Below are 18426 nucleotides of genomic sequence, written 5' to 3'. Positions count from 1 at the left end.
CCCAGATGGATACAGGCAGCACGCTGCCAGCCTAGATGGACACAGCACAGCAGCCCAGATGGACACAGCAGGCAGCACAAGCGCAGATGGAACAGCAGGCAGCACCAGCCCAGATGGATACAAACAGCACGGTACCAGCCCAGATGGACACAGCAGGCAGCACCAGCCCAGATAGATACAAACAGCACGCTACCAGCCCAGATGGACACAGCAGGCAGCACCAGCCCAGATGGACACAGCAGACAGCACCAGCCCAGATGGACACAGGCAGCACGCTACCAGCCCATATGGACACAGGCAGCACGCTACCAGCCCAGATGGACACTGGCAGCACGCTACCAGCCCAGATGGACACAGGCAGCACGCTACCAGCCCAGACGGACACAGGCAGCAGGCTTCAAGCCCAGATGGACACAGGCAGCACGCTACCAGCCCAGATGGACACAGGCAGCACGCTACCAGCCCAGATGGACACAGGCAGCACACTACCAGCCCAGATGGACACAGGCAGCCCGCTACCAGCCCAGATGGACACAGGCAGCCCGCTACCAGCCCATATGGACACAGCAGACAGCACCAGCCCAGATGGACACAACACAGCAGCCCAGATGGACACAGCAGACAGCACCAGCCCAGATGGACACAGGCAGCATGCTACCAGCCCAGATGGACACAGGCAGTACGCTACCAGCCCAGATGGACAGAGGCAGCACGCTACCAGCCCAGATGGACACAGCACAGCACACTACCAGCCCAGATGGACACAGGCAGCACGCTACCAGCCCAGATGGACACAGCAGACAGCACCAGCCCAGATGGACACAGACAGCATGCTACCAGCCCAGATGGACACAGGCAGCATGCTACCAGCCCAGATGGACACAGGCAGCATGCTACCAGCCCAGATGGACACAGGCAGCACGCTACCAGACCAGATGGACACAGGCAGCACGCTACCAGCCCAGATGGACACAGCACAGCACGCTACCAGCCCAGATGGGCACAGGCAGCACGCTACCAAAGCAGATGGACACAGGCAGCACGCTACCAGCCCAGATGGACACAGCACAGCACGCTACCAGCCCAGATGGACACAGGCAGCACGCTACCAGCCCAGATGGACACAGCACATGCACGCTACCAGCCCAGATGGACACAGCACAGCAGCCCAGATGGACACAGCGCAGCACGCTACCAGCCCAGATGGACACAGCACAGCAGGCCAGATGGACACAGCAGGCAGCACAAGCCCAGATGGACACAGCAGGCAGCACCAGCCCAGATGGATTCTGGCAGCATGCTACCAGCCCAGATGGACACAGCAGACAGCACCAGCCCAGATGGACACAGCACAGCATCCCAGATGGACACAGGCAGCACGCTACCAGCCCAGATGGACACAGGCAGCACGCTACCAGTCCAGACGGACACAGGCAGCAGGCTACAAGCCCAGATGGACACAGGCAGCACGCTACCAGCCCAGATGGACACAGGCAGCACGCTACCAGCCCAGATGGACACAGGCAGCACGCTACCAGCCCAGATGGACACAGCACAGCAGCCCAGACGGACACAGGCAGCACGCTACCTGCCCAGATGGACACAGCACGCTACCAGCCCAGATGGACACAGCAGACAGCACCAGCCCAGATGGACACAGCACAGCAGCCCAGATGGACACAGGCAGCACGCTACCAGCCCAGATGGACACAGCAGACAGCACCAGCCCAGATAGATCAGGACAGTAGCCCAGCCCTACACTACCTACCCTCCATGTTCACTTTCCACAGCCGGAGTGAAATGGCGCCACCACGGGGACTCCTTATATAGCAGAGACGAACGCTTGTGAGCCGTGAGATTTCGTCTCTATGGTTTTGCCTCGGTTTGAGAACCGGGGCCGGCAGGGGAACTGAACGCACGTTCAGTTCTTGCCCCGGATCTCTAAGTTCGGGTGGGTTCGGATCTCTGAGATCCGAACCCACTCATCTCTAATAAAAACCATAAGAGTTACAATAATAATAATAATAATAATGCAAACCATAAGTTACAATAATAATAATAATAATAATAATAATAATAATAATAATAATAATAATATTATAAACCATAAGAGTTACAGTAGTAATAATAATAATAAAAACCATGAGTTACAATAATAATAATAATAATAATAATAATAATGAAAATACTACTACTAATAATAATAAAAACCATAAGGGCTACAATAATAATAATAATAATAATAATAATAATAATAATAATAATAATAATAATAATAATAATGTTTAATATAAACCATAAGAGTTACTAGAGGTCATCAGGATTTTCCTGCAATCCGGGTGGCTACGGATCCCAGAAGAGAGAAGAGGAACAATGACCGTGTAGGCAGCTGCTTCAGGCCTGGGGGTGGCCATGGATTTCGGTCAGTGGGCTCTAATAAATACTGTACATTGCTGCTTGGAGTATTTACTATTTTGGAAGTGTCCCAGGCAGAGCAATTCATTCCCTGTTTTTTACACATTACACTCCAAGACATTATAATTCCCCAGCTCCTAAAGGCTTTGCCATGACAGGTGAGTGAGATCCGGACCATCATTTCATAATCCCTTCATGTTCTCCCTACACATATCTCCAGAACAATGAGACATTTCCTAGACTTGCTGTCATCATGACTATCCATCTCATAAGATCCCTACATCACGCTCACAGAGAGAGTCTATCAGCCTCAGGGCGAGGTGGATAAAAGCGCCCTCCACATATAGTCATTCACGTTCTCTCATACGTTCTGGCAGCAGACTGTCACAAAATGACCAAATGACACAATTATTCTATTGATTTACATGTCTCCTCCTACACTCACCTGAGTGGGAGTCAGATACCTCAGACGTTTAGCCTTTGTAGATGACTTCGGACAGTAACCTGAATAGCTGGGGCTTTAACGCATATAATGCTGCACGGATGCAAAACTACAACACTGGCCATAAAACATGAATATTCAGTGGAAACCCCCACAGAAGCATTCTCACCTGTGTAAACAAATCGCCCAGGAGCTCCTTTGCAGAAGTGCTTAGATTTGTAGGACAGCGTGACCTCCACCACGCCAGGGATGTGCCTTGGCGGTGTCTGCACTCGAATGGCATGGGGGGTAATTAACTGCAAATAAAAGAGATCAACATTCAGCTGGTGGAAAACGCGGACACCCTCTAACACTCAAATCTGCCATCCAGAAAGAGACAAGTAAATTATGTTCTCCCAGATGATGATCAATATAAGCTAGGCCACTGCTCCTCCGAGTATCTCAGCTAAAGACAGATCATACATGTTACCCTGGGTAAATACTGTAACCAGCTGGGCAACTTCTCCTCCCAAGATCTCACCTGAAGTTGAGGAACCAGATCATTAATGTTACCCCGGGTCAATACTGTGACCAGCTGGGCCACTTTTCCCAGGATCTCACCTGCAGTTGAGGACCAGATCATTAATGTTACCCTGGGTCAATACTGTGACCAGCCGGGCCACTTTCCCAGGATCTCACCTCCAGCTGAGGACCAAGTCATTAATGTTACTACGGGTCAATACTATGACCACCTGGACCTCTTTTCCCAGGATCTCACCTCCAGCGGAGGTCCTGATCACACATGTAAACAAGGGACAGTACCATGACCAGCTGGGCCACCTCACCTCCTGGGACATTGTTATACTTTGTGTTTATTGAAGTGGGTGCCATCTGCATTTAGGCTTATACACTGTGCTTTATATTGCAGGGGTAGAACAGAGCTCTCTGAATTATAGTGGGCAGATAAAATGTTACATAGATGGTGAGTGAGTCTGGGCTTTCAGGTGGAAAATTAAAGGTGAATTTAAAAAAAATAAAATCTATTTAATTGTATCATTAAAAAATATTACGCGTATATGTAATCACATGCATAAGAATAGCCCTAACCTCTGAGCCTGGACAGAACATGGCCTTGGAGTAGATGGGACATGTGAGATATCAGTGCGGGGAGCAGGTTTGGAGTCTGTCAGCTGCAGGTAGATTAGGAGATACAATGAGCCATCTAACTACGAGGTGCTATAAGAGCAACCAATCCGATGTGTGCTGTACAAGAATAGCACTCAGCCTCTCATTGCTCACAGTGTACGGCGCTTCTTCTGACCTACCTCACTCCACACCAGCATCGTGCCAAAAACCACCTGCAGCCCATCAAAGAAGTGCTCTCCTATCAGGATGACGGTGGCTCCCCCCGTGGTCCAGCCTTCGCTGGGGCTGATGGCTTTGATGCAGGGAGTGGCTGCTTCATGCACATGTCAGGATAGAAAGTTATGGAGAATGTTACACAGAGAATATATACGATAATTATACATTACAGCCAGCGTCTCACTCCAACTACCAATCAGCACATTCTGCGACACAACGCGTCATACAATGCACAGAGACTAAATGGAACTTCTAATATACCCAGGATTAGGATGGGAACTTCATATTACTTAGTAAGTGGAGTGGAATCTGCAACACTGAGGAGAAGGGGTTCCGGCCGGTGGAGAGGAACCCGCCTTGGCTGGAAGGAGTCTTATAATGCACTTGGGTTACAGCTTTTTCGTGACTCTCTCGAAATCACCTGGTTGTCATTACACATACTGTAGATTCATATAATAGTGGCCACAAGTAGGGTTTTCAGCTCTTATTAACTGCAAATTTGGGGTGCTCGGGATGGGGTCGCTGTGTTCCTCATGTGTTCATGGGGGTGGCGAATTTTTTACACTTTTACTATTTCTACTGAATTAAAATTGTATATATTGTTTCCTTTTCATCATCCTTGCTTGATACAATGTTGCAAACAATTCCCTAAAATAAGATATCTAATATAATTTCATATTGTGAGGCTAGGTAACCTACAAGCATATATAGTGGCGTCCCCACCTCTGGTGACAGGGTGGGCTTGCAGTGCCACCGCCCTGCAGGCAAAAAAGAGGTGTGGTCTCACAAATGGGGGTGTGGCCTCACTGGCAGGGGCCGAACCCTCGGTTTAGTCACTCCGGGGGTCCGGGAGATGCAGGCTGTCCCCGGGGACCAGTCTGTGAGCAGTGCCAGCTCTCTCACTGGGTCAGGAGCCACGTGCTGCACATAATGCTGCAGTGCAGCACCCGGTTCCTGTCACCGAGTAGTCGGCACTTTGGTGTCACCCCTCAGCGGGTGACACCCGGGTGTGGTCCTTACCCCCGTTGTGACATCACTGAGCATATATTGCTGTGCATATGACACAGCTGACTAGAATTTGCCACTATTACATTTTTCTAATCATAAAAGCTCTACCTTTCTGTGCTTCATTAGCCCTGACATAAGCATTGCTCCTACACTTGTACAATGTACTCAGTGAGATGGGAGTATATTTGTCCATGTCAGATGAAGGCTTATTAAGCTGAGTATAGAATAAGAGAATATGTTCATACTTATCATCCTTTGGAGGATGACTATCAGGTTCCAGTATAACTGTCTAATCATCCTAATCCTACTACTGCTATGAATAGTCACCTGGACCCAACTGAGTTCTGACATACAGTACATGGAGTAATCAGCCCAAGACCCAAATACTTCAAATATACACAGTTTCTGTACATATGTAGAGGTCAGATAACATACTATAGACAGAGATATACAGACAGACATTCTGTAGAGGCCAGAGGACGTACTATAGACAGAGATAGACAGACACACCTTCTGTAGAGGCCAGAGGATGTACTATAGACAGACACAGACAGACACACCTTCTGTAGAAGCCAGAGGACGTACTATAGACAGATATACAGAAACACCTTCTGTGGAGGTCAGAGGATGCACTATAGACAGAGATATACAGAAACACCTTCTGTGGAGGCCAGAGGATGTACTATAGACAGAGATATACAGACACACCTTCTGTGGAGGCCAGAGGACGTACTATAGACAGAGATATACAGACACACCTTCTGTAGAGGCCGGAGGACGTACTATAAACAGAGATATACAGACAGACCTTCTGTAGAGGCCAGATGATGTACTATAGACAAAGATATACAGACAGACCTTCTGTAGAGGCCAGATGACGTACTATAGACAGACCTTCTGGAGAAGCCAGAGAACGTACTATAGACAGAGATATACAGACAGACCTTCTGTAGAGGCCAGAGGATGTACTATAGACAGAGATATACAGACAGACCTTCTGTAGAGGCCAGATGACGTACTATAGACAGAGATATACAGACATACCTTCTGTAGAGGCCAGAGGACGTACTATAGACAGAGATGTACAGACAGAACATCTGTAGAGGCCAGAGGATGTACTATAGACAGAGATATACAGACACACCTTCTGTAGAGGCCAGAGGACGTATTATAGACAGAGATGTACAGACATACCTTCTGTAGAGGCAAGAGGACATACTATAGACAGAGATATAAAGACACACCTTCTGTAGAGGCCAGAGAATGTACTATATAACAGAGATGTACAGACAGACCTTCCATAGAGGCCAGAGGACGTACTATAGGCAGAGATATACAGACACACCTTCTGTAGAGGCCAGAGGACGTACTATAGACAGAGATATACAGACACACCTTCTGTAGAGGTCAGAGGATGTATTATATATAGTAATACAGAGAATGACACCTTCTGTAGAGGCTAGAGGATGTATTATGTATAGTAATATAGAGAGTGACACACCTTCTGTAGGGTCCAGTCTACGCGCACGACGTCCATGTTTGGAGTTATTGTGGACAAACATATTATCAGACACAGCGAGCACATGACCGTCCACGTTGATAGTTGTTGAAACCACGACCTGTGAAAATGCAATAAAATAAGTTAATGTGATAAACAGAAACAATATAAGCCGCACATTGAGATGCGTCCATCTCTGCAAACTGCGCAAAATGCATATTTTATTCCTGCTTGTTTGGCGCAAAACGCGTCCAACTGTAAATCGGCCACATATACGGTACAGTGTCCTCCTGCAGCAGAGACACATATGTACATAGAGGTCTGAGAAGGAAGGGACAGGGGATCCTTAGTGTGAGACGTGATCACGGAGGCGGTATGCGTTTCCCACTGTAAGGAATGTAAATGAAGAGGGATGCTAATCACGTTAGAATGTCATAATTATCAGCTCTTTAAGGAGCCCCCTAATGAGCAGCCGAGCCCCGCTGTGAGAAAATAGCTGAAGTTCCTCATTAGATCCACCGCACTGTATCCCAGGGACTTAACCCCAAGAGGACTGCGAGAGCATTAATAACACTGCTCATATAATAATGCAACGGCTGCACATATAATAACACAACGGCTTCACATATAATAACACAACGGATGCACATATAACAATTCAACTGCTACACATACAATAACACAACTGCTACACATACAGTGCAACCTGAAAATATTCACAATGCTTCATTTTTTCCACATTTTGTTATGTTACAGCCTTATTCCAAAATGGAATAAATTCATTTTTGTCCTCAAAATTCTGCACACAAATTTATTTAAAAGAAAACTAAGAAATCACATGTACATAAGTATTCACAGCCTTTGTGATGAAGCTTAAAATTGAGCTCAGGTGCATCCTGTCTCCACTGATCATCCTTGAGATGTTCCTACAGCTTAACTGGAGTCCACCTGTGGTAAAATCAGTTGATTGGACATGATTTTGAAAGGCACACACCTGTCTATAATATAAGATCCCACACTTGACAGTGCATGTCAGAGCACAAACCAAGCATGAAGTTCAAGGAATTGTCTTTAGACCTCCGAGACAGGATTGTCTCGAGGCACAAATCTGGGGAAGGGTACAGAAAAATACCTGCTGCTTTGAAGGTCCCAATGAGCACAGTGGTCTCCATCATCCATAAATGGAAGAAGTTGGGAACCACCAGGACTCTTCCTAGAGTTGGTCGGCCGTCTAAACTGAGTGATCGGGGGAGAAGGGCCCTAGTCATGGAGGTGACCAAGAACCCGATGGTCACTCTGTCAGAGCTACAGCATTCCTCTGTGGAGAGAGGAGAACCTTCCAGAAGGACAACCATCTCTGCAGCAATCCACCAATCAGTCCTGTATGGTAGAGTGGCCAGACGGAAGTCACTCATTAGTAAAAAGCACATGGCAGCCCACCTGGATTTTGCCAAAATGCACCTGAAGGGCTCTCAGACCATGAGAAACAAAATTCTCTGGTCTGATGAGACAACGATTGAACTCTTTGTCAGGGGTGCCAAGAGGGGGGGGGAGGGGGTACAAATTGCCCGGGCTTGCTGGAGGGGCCAGACGGGGGCCCGGGTCCAGAACTGCTCCCCCCCCTTACATCACAGTAGCCCAGCACACACTGCTGTGTGCTGGGCTGCACTGGGATACTGCTCGCGGCTGCTGAGAAGCAGCCACAGCAGTCTCTCTGCCTGTGGGGGGCAGCAATCAAGCTGATCGCGCCCCCCACTGGTTATGTACCCGGCTGAGGGGGCTCATTGCACTCCCGTCACCAGCACCAAATTGTTTTGCTTGTTTTTTTTAACTAAGGGGGCGTGGCCACATCTATCAGATAAGGCCACGCCCCCTTTTCTTACTGGGGCCCGGCGCGGCTCTTGACGGGCCTACTCTTTGGCGAGAATGCCAGGCGTTATGTTTGGAGGAAACCAGGCACCGCTCATCACCAGGCCAATACCATTCCTACAGTGAAGCATGGTGGTGGCAGCATCATGCTGTGGGGATGTTTCTCAGCGGCAGGAACTGGGAGACTAGTCAGGATAGAGGGAAAGATGAATGCAGCAATGTACAGAGACATCCTGGATGAAAACCTGCTCCAGAGCGCTCCTGACCTCAGACTGGGGCGACGGTTCATCTTTCAGCAGGACAACGACCCTAAGCACACAGACAAGATATCACAGGAATGGCTTCAGGACAACTCTGTGAATGTCCCTGAGTGGCCCAGCCAGAGCCCAGACTTGAATCCGATTGAACATCTCTGGAGAGATCTGAAAATGGCTGCGCACTGACGCTTCCCATCCAACCTGATGGAACTGGAGAGGTGCTGCAAAGAGGAATGGCCGAAACTGCCCAGATTCAAAAAGACTTGAGGCTGTAATTGCTGCCAAAGGTGCATCAACAAAGTATTGAGAAAAGGCCGTGACTACTTATGTACATGTCATTTCTTAGTTTTGTTTTTTTTTTATTAAATTTGCAAAAATCTAAAAAAAAAAATCATTTTACACGCTGTCATTATGGGGTATTGTGTGTAGAATTTTGAGGACAAAAATGAATTTATTCCATTTTGGAATAAGGCTGTAACATAACAAAATGTGGAAAAAGTGATGCACTGTACAATAATACAACAGCTACACATACAATAATACAACTGCTACACATACAATAACACAACGGCTGCACATACAATAATACAACTGCTACACATACAATAATACAACTGCTACACATATAACAAAACAACGGCTACACATACAATAAGAGAACTGCTACACATACAATAAAACAACTGCTACACATACAATAACACAACTGCTACACATACAATAAGAGAACTGCTACACATACAATAATACAACTGCTACACATACAATAACACAACGGCTGCACATATAACAAAACAACTGCTACACATACAATAAGAGAACTGCAACACATACAATAACACAACGGCTGCACATATAACAAAACAACTGCTACACATACAATAATACAACGGCTGCACATATAATAACGCAACGGCTGTACATATAATAATACAACTGCTACACATACAATAAGAGAACTGCTACACATACAATAATACAACAGCTACACATACAATAAAACAACGGCTGCACATATAATAACGCAACGGCTGTACATATAACAATACAACTGCTACACATACAATAAAACAACTGCTACACATACAATAACACAACTGCTACACATACAATAATACAACGGCTACAAATACAATAAAACAACGGCTGCACATATAATAACACAACGGCTGTACATATAATAACACAGCTGCTACACATACAATAACGCAACGGCTACACATACAATAATACAACTGCTACACAAACAATAACACAACTGCTACACATACAATAATACAACTGCTACACATACAATAACACAACTGCTACACATACAATAATACAACTGCTACAAATACAATAACACAACTGCTACACATACAGTAATACAACAGCTACACAAACAATAACACAACTGCTACAAATACAATAACACAACTGCTGCACATACAATAACACAACTGCTACACATACAATAATACAACGGCTACAAATACAATAAAACAACGGCTGCACATATAATAACACAACGGTTGTACATATAATAACACAACAGCTGTACATATAACAATACAACTGCTACACATACAATAACACAACTGCTACACATACAATAACACAACGGCTACACATACAATAATACAACTGCTACACAAACAATAACACAACTGCTACACATACAATAATACAACTGCTACACATACAATAACACAACTGCTACACATACAATAATACAACTGCTACACATACAATAACACAACTGCTACACATACAATAAAACAACGGCTGCACATATAATAACACAACTGCTACACATACAATAATACAACTGCTACAAATACAATAACACAACTGCTACACATACAGTAATACAACTGCTACACAAACAATAACACAACTGCTACAAATACAATAACACAACTGCTACACATACAATAAAACAACTGCTACACATACAATAACACAACTGCTACACATACAATAACACAACTGCTACACATACAATAAAACAGCGGCTGCACATATAATAACACAACTGCTACACATACAATAATACAACTGCTACAAATACAATAAAACAACTGCTACACATACAATAACACAACTGCTACACATACAATAAAACAACGGCTGCACATATAATAACACAACTGCTACACATACAATAATACAACTGCTACAAATACAATAACACAACGGCTGCACATACAATAACGCAACGGCTGTACATATAATAACACAGCTGCTACACATACAATAATACAACTGCTACAAATACAATAACACAACTGCTACACAAACAATAAAACAACGGCTGCACATATAATAAAACAACGGCTGCACATATAATAAAACAACGGCTGCACATATAATAAAACAACTGCTACACATACAATAATACAACTGCTTCACATACAATAAAACAACGGCTGCACATATAATAAAACAACGGCTGCACATATAATAACACAACTGCTACACATACAATAATACAACTGCTACAAATACAATAAAACAACGGCTGCACATATAATAATACAACTGCTGCACATACAATAACGCAACTGCTACACATACAGTAATGCAACTGCTGCACATACAATAAAACAACGGCTGCACATACAATAACACAACGGCTGTACATATAATAACACAGCTGCTACACATACAATAATACAACTGCTACACATAAAATAACGCAACGGCTACACATACAATAATACAACTGCTACACAAACAATAACACAACTGCTACACATACAATAATACAACTGCTACACATACAATAACACAACTGCTACACATACAATAATACAACTGCTACACATACAATAACACAACTGCTACACATACAATAAAACAACGGCTGCACATATAATAACACAACTGCCTACACATACAATAATACAACTGCTACAAATACAATAACACAACTGCTACACATACAGTAATACAACTGCTACACAAACAATAACACAACTGCTACACATACAATAATACAATTGCTACACATACAATAACACAACTGCTACACATACAATAATACAACTGCTGCACATACAATAAAACAACTGCTACACATACAATAACACAACTGCTACACATACAATAATACAACTGCTACAAATACAATAAAACAACGGCTGCACATATAATAACACAACGGCTGCACATACAATAAAACAACGGCTGCACATATAATAACACAACTGCTACACATACAATAATACAACTGCTACAAATACAATAAAACAACGGCTGCACATATAATAACACAACGGCTGCACATACAATAACGCAACGGCTGTACATATAATAACACAGCTGCTACACATACAATAATACAACTGCTACAAATACAATAACACAACTGCTACACATACAATAATACAACTGCTACACATACAATAAAACAACGGCTGCACATATAATAAAACAACGGCTGCACATATAATAAAACAACGGCTGCACATATAATAACACAACTGCTACACATACAATAATACAACTGCTACAAATACAATAAAACAACGGCTGCACATATAATAATACAACGGCTACACATACAATAATACAACTGCTGCACATACAATAACGCAACTGCTACACATACAGTAATGCAACTGCTGCACATACAATAAAACAACGGCTGCACATACAATAAAACAACGGCTGCACATATAATAACGCAACGGCTGTACATATAATAATGCAACTGCTGCACATACAATAACACAACTGCTGCACATACAATAAAACAACGGCTGCACATATAATAACACAACGGCTGCACATATAATAACACAACTGCTACACATACAATAACACAACGGCTGTACATATAATAACACAACTGCTACACATACAATAATACAACTGCTACACATATAATAACACAACGGCTGCACATATAATAACACAATGGCTGTACATACAATAATACAACTGCTACACATAAAATAACACAACTGCTACACATACAATAATACACAACTGCTACACATACAATAATGTAGCCACTATTGATATGGAATATATCTGCCTTTTTACATAATTTGTTCATTTCTCCAGACAGGTCAGTGGGACAAGAAGTGACCACACATCTGATCCTTTGTTACTGACCACACACCTGATCCTTTGTTACTGACCACACATCTGATCCTTTGTTAGTGACCACACTCCTGATCCTTTGTTAGTGACCACAAACCTGATCCTTTGTTACTGACCACACACCTGATCTTTTGTAAGTGACCACACACCTGATCCTTTGTAAGTTACCACACACCTGATCCTTTGTTAGTGACCACACTCCAGATCCTTTGTTAGTGACCACAAACCTGATCCTTTGTTACTGACCACACACCTGATCCTTTGTCAGTGACCACACCTGATCCTTTGTTACTGACCAGACACCTCATCCTTTGTTACTGACCACTCACCTAATCCTTTGTTACTGACCACTCACCTGATCCTTTGTTACTGACCACACTCCTCATCCTTTGTTACTGACCACACATCTGATCCTTTGTTACTGACCACACACCTGATCCTTTGTTACTGACCACACACCTGATCCTTTGTTACTGACCACACACCTGATCTTTTGTAAGTGACCACACACCTGATCCTTTGTAAGTTACCACACACCTGATCCTTTGTTAGTGACCACACTCCTGATCCTTTGTTAGTGACCACAAACCTGATCCTTTGTTACTGACCACACACCTGATCCTTTGTCAGTGACCACACCTGATCCTTTGTTACTGACCAGACACCTCATCCTTTGTTACTGACCACTCACCTAATCCTTTGTTACTGACCACTCACCTGATCCTTTGTTACTGACCACACTCCTCATCCTTTGTTACTGACCACACATCTGATCCTTTGTTACTGACCACACACCTGATCCTTTGTTACTGACCACACACCTGATCCTTTGTTACTGACCACACACCTCATCCTTTGTTACTGACCACACACCTGATCATTTGTTACTGACCACACACCTGATGCTTTGTTACTGACCACTCACCTGATCCTTTGTTACTGACCACACTCCTCATCCTTTGTTACTGACCACACATCTGATCCTTTGTTACTGACCACACACCTGATCCTTTGTTACTGACCACACACCTCATCCTTTGTTACTGACCACACACCTCATCCTTTGTTACTGACCACACACCTGATCATTTGTTACTGACCACACACCTGATCCTTTGTTACTGACCACACTCCTCATCCTTTGTTACTGACCACACACCTGATCATTTGTTACTGACCACACACCTGATCCTTTGTTACTGACCACACTCCTCATCCTTTGTTACTGACCACACATCTGATCCTTTGTTAGTGACCACACACCTGATCCATTGTTAGTGACCACACACCTGATCCTTTGTTAGTGACCATACATCTGATCCTTTGTTACTAACCACACATCTGATCCTTTGTTACTAACCACACACCTGATCCTTTGTTAGTGACCACACACCTGATCCTTTGTTACTGACCACACACCTGATCCTTTGTTACTGACCACACACCTGATCCTTTACAAAAGTCTACAAACAATTATCTGCATCCTACAAAGATTCTTTCACCTCGGTGTAAAGTGACAACTACAATAGTAGCTGGGGGGGACCCTTGGGACAGACAGATATCTAATAATGACCCTGGCTGTACAGGTATACAGGCACACAGCTTCCACACCCATTTGTTATACCAAAGAATACAATTTAGAAAATAGCTTTAGTGACAATTCTCCGTATGTACTTTCATAGAGCCATGAGCCGAAGAGATAAATGTGGACACTATGGGTGAAAAATGACATTTCCCCAGGCTGATCGTCCAGGAAGACTAGAGCCCCCCAGCCCCACCTCCCCTGACCTAGGGCCTGATTCAGAGCTGGACGCTATTCCGATGATGTGGCAGTTGAGCGATTATCGGTGGTCTGTGCATGCGCAGCGATGGTCGTGCATCAGCGATCACAGAATGGACGTATTCCCAAAGTGATTGACAAAGAGGGACTGTCTGTGGAGGTAACGACAAATTAACGGCTAAAACGCCGGTGTGTTGTGACCGTTTAGAGGGCGTGCCAGAGAGGGTGATTGTGATCCCGTACGCAATTAAAATGGCTCTGGCGCATCAGCACACTCAGCCACTCCGCGCAACAGTAGGGTTACTCAGAAGACCGATAATCAGACGATCTGTGGCCGATGCTGCATCTTTGTGACGCAGTCGCTTAGATTTGCAAAGTCGCCGTTGTGTGCCTCAGTATAAATCCTGGCGGCTGCGACACTTGCATATTTCCGCACAGCCGCTGCGTACAAATATCCAGCTGTGGGGGTCTGAGCGTCCATCTATGAATCAGACCCCAAATATCCTTCTCTAGTTACACACAAATAGAAACGTTCATTATGGACTCAGCCTAATGTCCGGTGACTTAACACATTTACACAGGGGGAAGGGACATCATTGTCTACCTACCTCTACTGGAACATACCACACACAGAAGGACTGAACTGCGGTTACGCACGTACTTGGCGGTTTGTCCGTCCGCTCACCTGAAACCTCCTCATGTCCCGCGGATTCCCGGCGTTCTTCAGGCAGTTCTGGTTACATTTCAAGAAGAACTTTAAGAAAAACCTACAAGACAAACATGGCCGGGTGAGGAGAGATGTACGAGGGCAGTGTCACCATCAGACTAATCAGCCACCACATAGTCTCTTTCTATCGTCATAGGTGGCAATAACAAAATTAATTATACTTATAGCGGCTGCAATGTGGGGTGTCATAAATCTGAGCCAAAGAGAAATAAAAAAGTGATCACTCGGTATTTCAGTTAGACCACAGGTTCTCAAACTTCAGTCCTCAGGACCCCAAACAGGGCTTGTTTTCCAGATGTGCTCACAAAATCACAAGTGAGATAATAGCTCCACCTGTGGATCTTTTAAAATGTGTCAGTGAGTAATGATTACACCTGTGCACCTGCTGTGTGACCTGGGATATGTGTCAGTGAGTAATGATTACACCTGTGCACCTGCTGGGTGACCTGGGAAATGTGTCCGTGAGTAATGACTACACCTGTGCTCCTGCTGGGTGACCTGGGATATGTGTCAGTGAGTAATGACTACACCTGTGCACCAGCTGGGTGACCTGAGAAATGTGTCAGTGAGTAATGAGTACACCTGTGCTCCTGCTGGGTGACCTGATAAATGAGTAATGAGTAATGATTACACCTGTGCACCTGCTGGGTGACCTGAGAAATGTGTCAGTGAGTAATGAGTACACCTGTGCACCTGCTGGGTGACCTGGGAAATGTGTCAGTGAGTAATGAATACACCTGTACACCTGCTGGGTGACCTGATAAATGAGTAATGAGTAATGAGTACACCTGTGCACCTGCTGGGTGACCTGGGAAATGTGTCAGTGAGTAATGAATACACCTGTACACCTGCTGGGTGACCTGATAAATGAGTAATGAGTAATGAGTACACCTGTGCACCTGCTGAGTGACCTGGGAAATGTGTCAGTGAGTAATGAATACACCTGTACACCTGCTGGGTGACCTGGGAAATGTGTCAGTGAGTAATGATTACACCTGTGCACCTGCTGGGTGACCTGGGAAACGTGACCCGATCCACCGGTCGGAAATGTTGACCAGCGGCCATCGATGTTCCGCATTCCGTCACAGGAACGGTGAAATTCTACATGTTAAATTTCACCAATGTGTCAATCACGATCATATTTTGATTGTGATCGGCATATCTGTGAAATCCAACACGATTGCAGGATCGCAACATCGCGGCAATATATCGCTGATGTATGGGGCCTTAAGACAATACAATATTAGCCTGCCAGCTGAGGGCCACATTAGCACAGAATTTGGCCCTATTATTGGTATCACTAATTTATATAGCACAAGAAAACCCACGCAAACATGGGGGGGCATACAAGCTCCACATAGAGAGGCCCTGGGCAGAAATCCAGCTGCTAACCACTGTGCCACTTTGCTGTCCCACTCGCACACAATTCATCAAATAAAGACAAGAATGGGCCGTAGAGAGCCCCCAAAGCCCCTGCCCACTTCTGTGGTCTTCTACTCTGCTGGTTGTATGGATTAACCAGTTAACCGGCAAGGTGACATGAGATGCTCACAGAGGTCTGCTGGACTCCCCATAGCAGGGGCATCACTAGGTATTTGAAGGCCCCATAGTAAAAGTGTGTAAAGGACCCTATGTACCCACCCAATGGTGAAAGATGTATATAACACATGTAACTGTGACAAGTAAGATGGGGCCCCTCAGCCATGGGCCCCATCGCAGCTGCCCCCATTATACCTATGGTAGTTACACCCACGCCCCATGGCATGTATTGTTTTATCTCTTAAATTACAGTAGGGGTGAATACATTTTATTAAAAAGATATTATTAACCTAATATATTAATAAATAGTATTGCCGCTTTATGATAAGTTTGGTAACAAAAAATATTCGCCCGTTACTGTGGGTGGTTAATTATTATTTACCTGTCATTATTCTGTACAGGTATCATTGCCTGCAAAGCTCCAAGGTGCTGCATGTCGACAGTCACACTGTCGGCAACTGAATGCCAATTGTTATTACAGTGACGTGTTTAAAAGGTTGACATACTGTAAGGGTTATGGTTAGGGCTAGGGGTGAGCATTAGGGTCAGATGTCACTTTTGTAAACATAATGGCAGCAGTGTCGGCATTGAGCCCGAAGACATGATGAACCTGTAGACAGGTACTCAGTCCACATAGTTGAGCAGCAGTCGACATACTGTATGTTGACATGACTGTCGACATAACATATGTATCATGTGTATTAAATTTATATGTGTGTGATCTTTGTCCTTTTTGTTCTTCCATATTAATCTTTTATAAGAACAGTAGCGTTATCTGTGTGAGATGTACGAATACCAAAGCTCAGTCAAACCTCCGAAAACTGACATTATCAGAGCTTTCACCTCATTCCCCGAATGAATCAAATTGAATGTTCCCAGAGCCTAATAGAAGCCTATGAGATAAGAATACAGATATCTTATATACATTGTGGACTTTTCATTTACAGTATATAAAACCACATATCGCTTATCCAGGCACCCAAGCGTTCCGCTTTCCAGGAAATGGCTGCAGCACTTACAGTCCCGCCAGATGAAAGTGGAACACCATGAATAATTAAGGTCTCTTTCCATGTACTCAGCACATCCCCCTGCTCCTCTCACCTGTCACCATCTGTAGCTGCATGTACTGTACATTACTTCCCTCCCTGCCCAGTCAGGTCCCATGTACTCAGCACATCCCCCTGCTCCTCTCACCTGTCACCATCTGTAGCTGCATGTACTGTACATTACTGCCCTCCCTGCCCAGTCAGGTCCCATGTACTCAGCACATCCCCTGCTCCTCTCACCTGACACCATCTGTAGCTGCATGTACTGTACATTACTGCCCTCCCTGCCCAGTCAGGTCCCATGTACTCAGCACATCCCCTGCTCCTCTCACCTGTCACCATCTGTAGCTGCATGTACTGTACATTACTGCCCTCCCTGCCCAGTCAGGTCCCATGTACTCAGTACATCTCC

At 44.7% G+C, this 18426-nt stretch overlaps 1 protein-coding gene across 1 annotated transcript in view; it reads right to left on the bottom strand.

Moving 5' to 3' along the window:
• Window positions 1-18426, bottom strand: part of LOC148517328 (transcription factor COE3-like) — a gene marked incomplete at its 5' end in the record, with an annotated part of 118172 nt that overhangs the window by 53162 nt on the left and 46584 nt on the right. Inside the window, 4 exons of the mRNA XM_088478834.1 lie at window positions 3027-3153; window positions 4162-4295; window positions 6708-6825; window positions 15388-15469. Of these exons, the coding sequence (XP_088334960.1) occupies window positions 3027-3153; window positions 4162-4295; window positions 6708-6825; window positions 15388-15469 (461 nt within the window). The remainder of the gene's footprint in view (window positions 1-3026; window positions 3154-4161; window positions 4296-6707; window positions 6826-15387; window positions 15470-18426) is intronic.

Source organism: Taudactylus pleione, unplaced genomic scaffold, assembly GCF_031769625.1.
Source record: "Taudactylus pleione unplaced genomic scaffold, aTauple2 ptg000220l, whole genome shotgun sequence".
Taxonomy (NCBI): Eukaryota; Metazoa; Chordata; class Amphibia; order Anura; family Myobatrachidae; genus Taudactylus; species Taudactylus pleione.
Note: the sequence above shows the minus strand (reverse complement) of the source record. Positions and strands in the feature narration are given on the sequence as shown.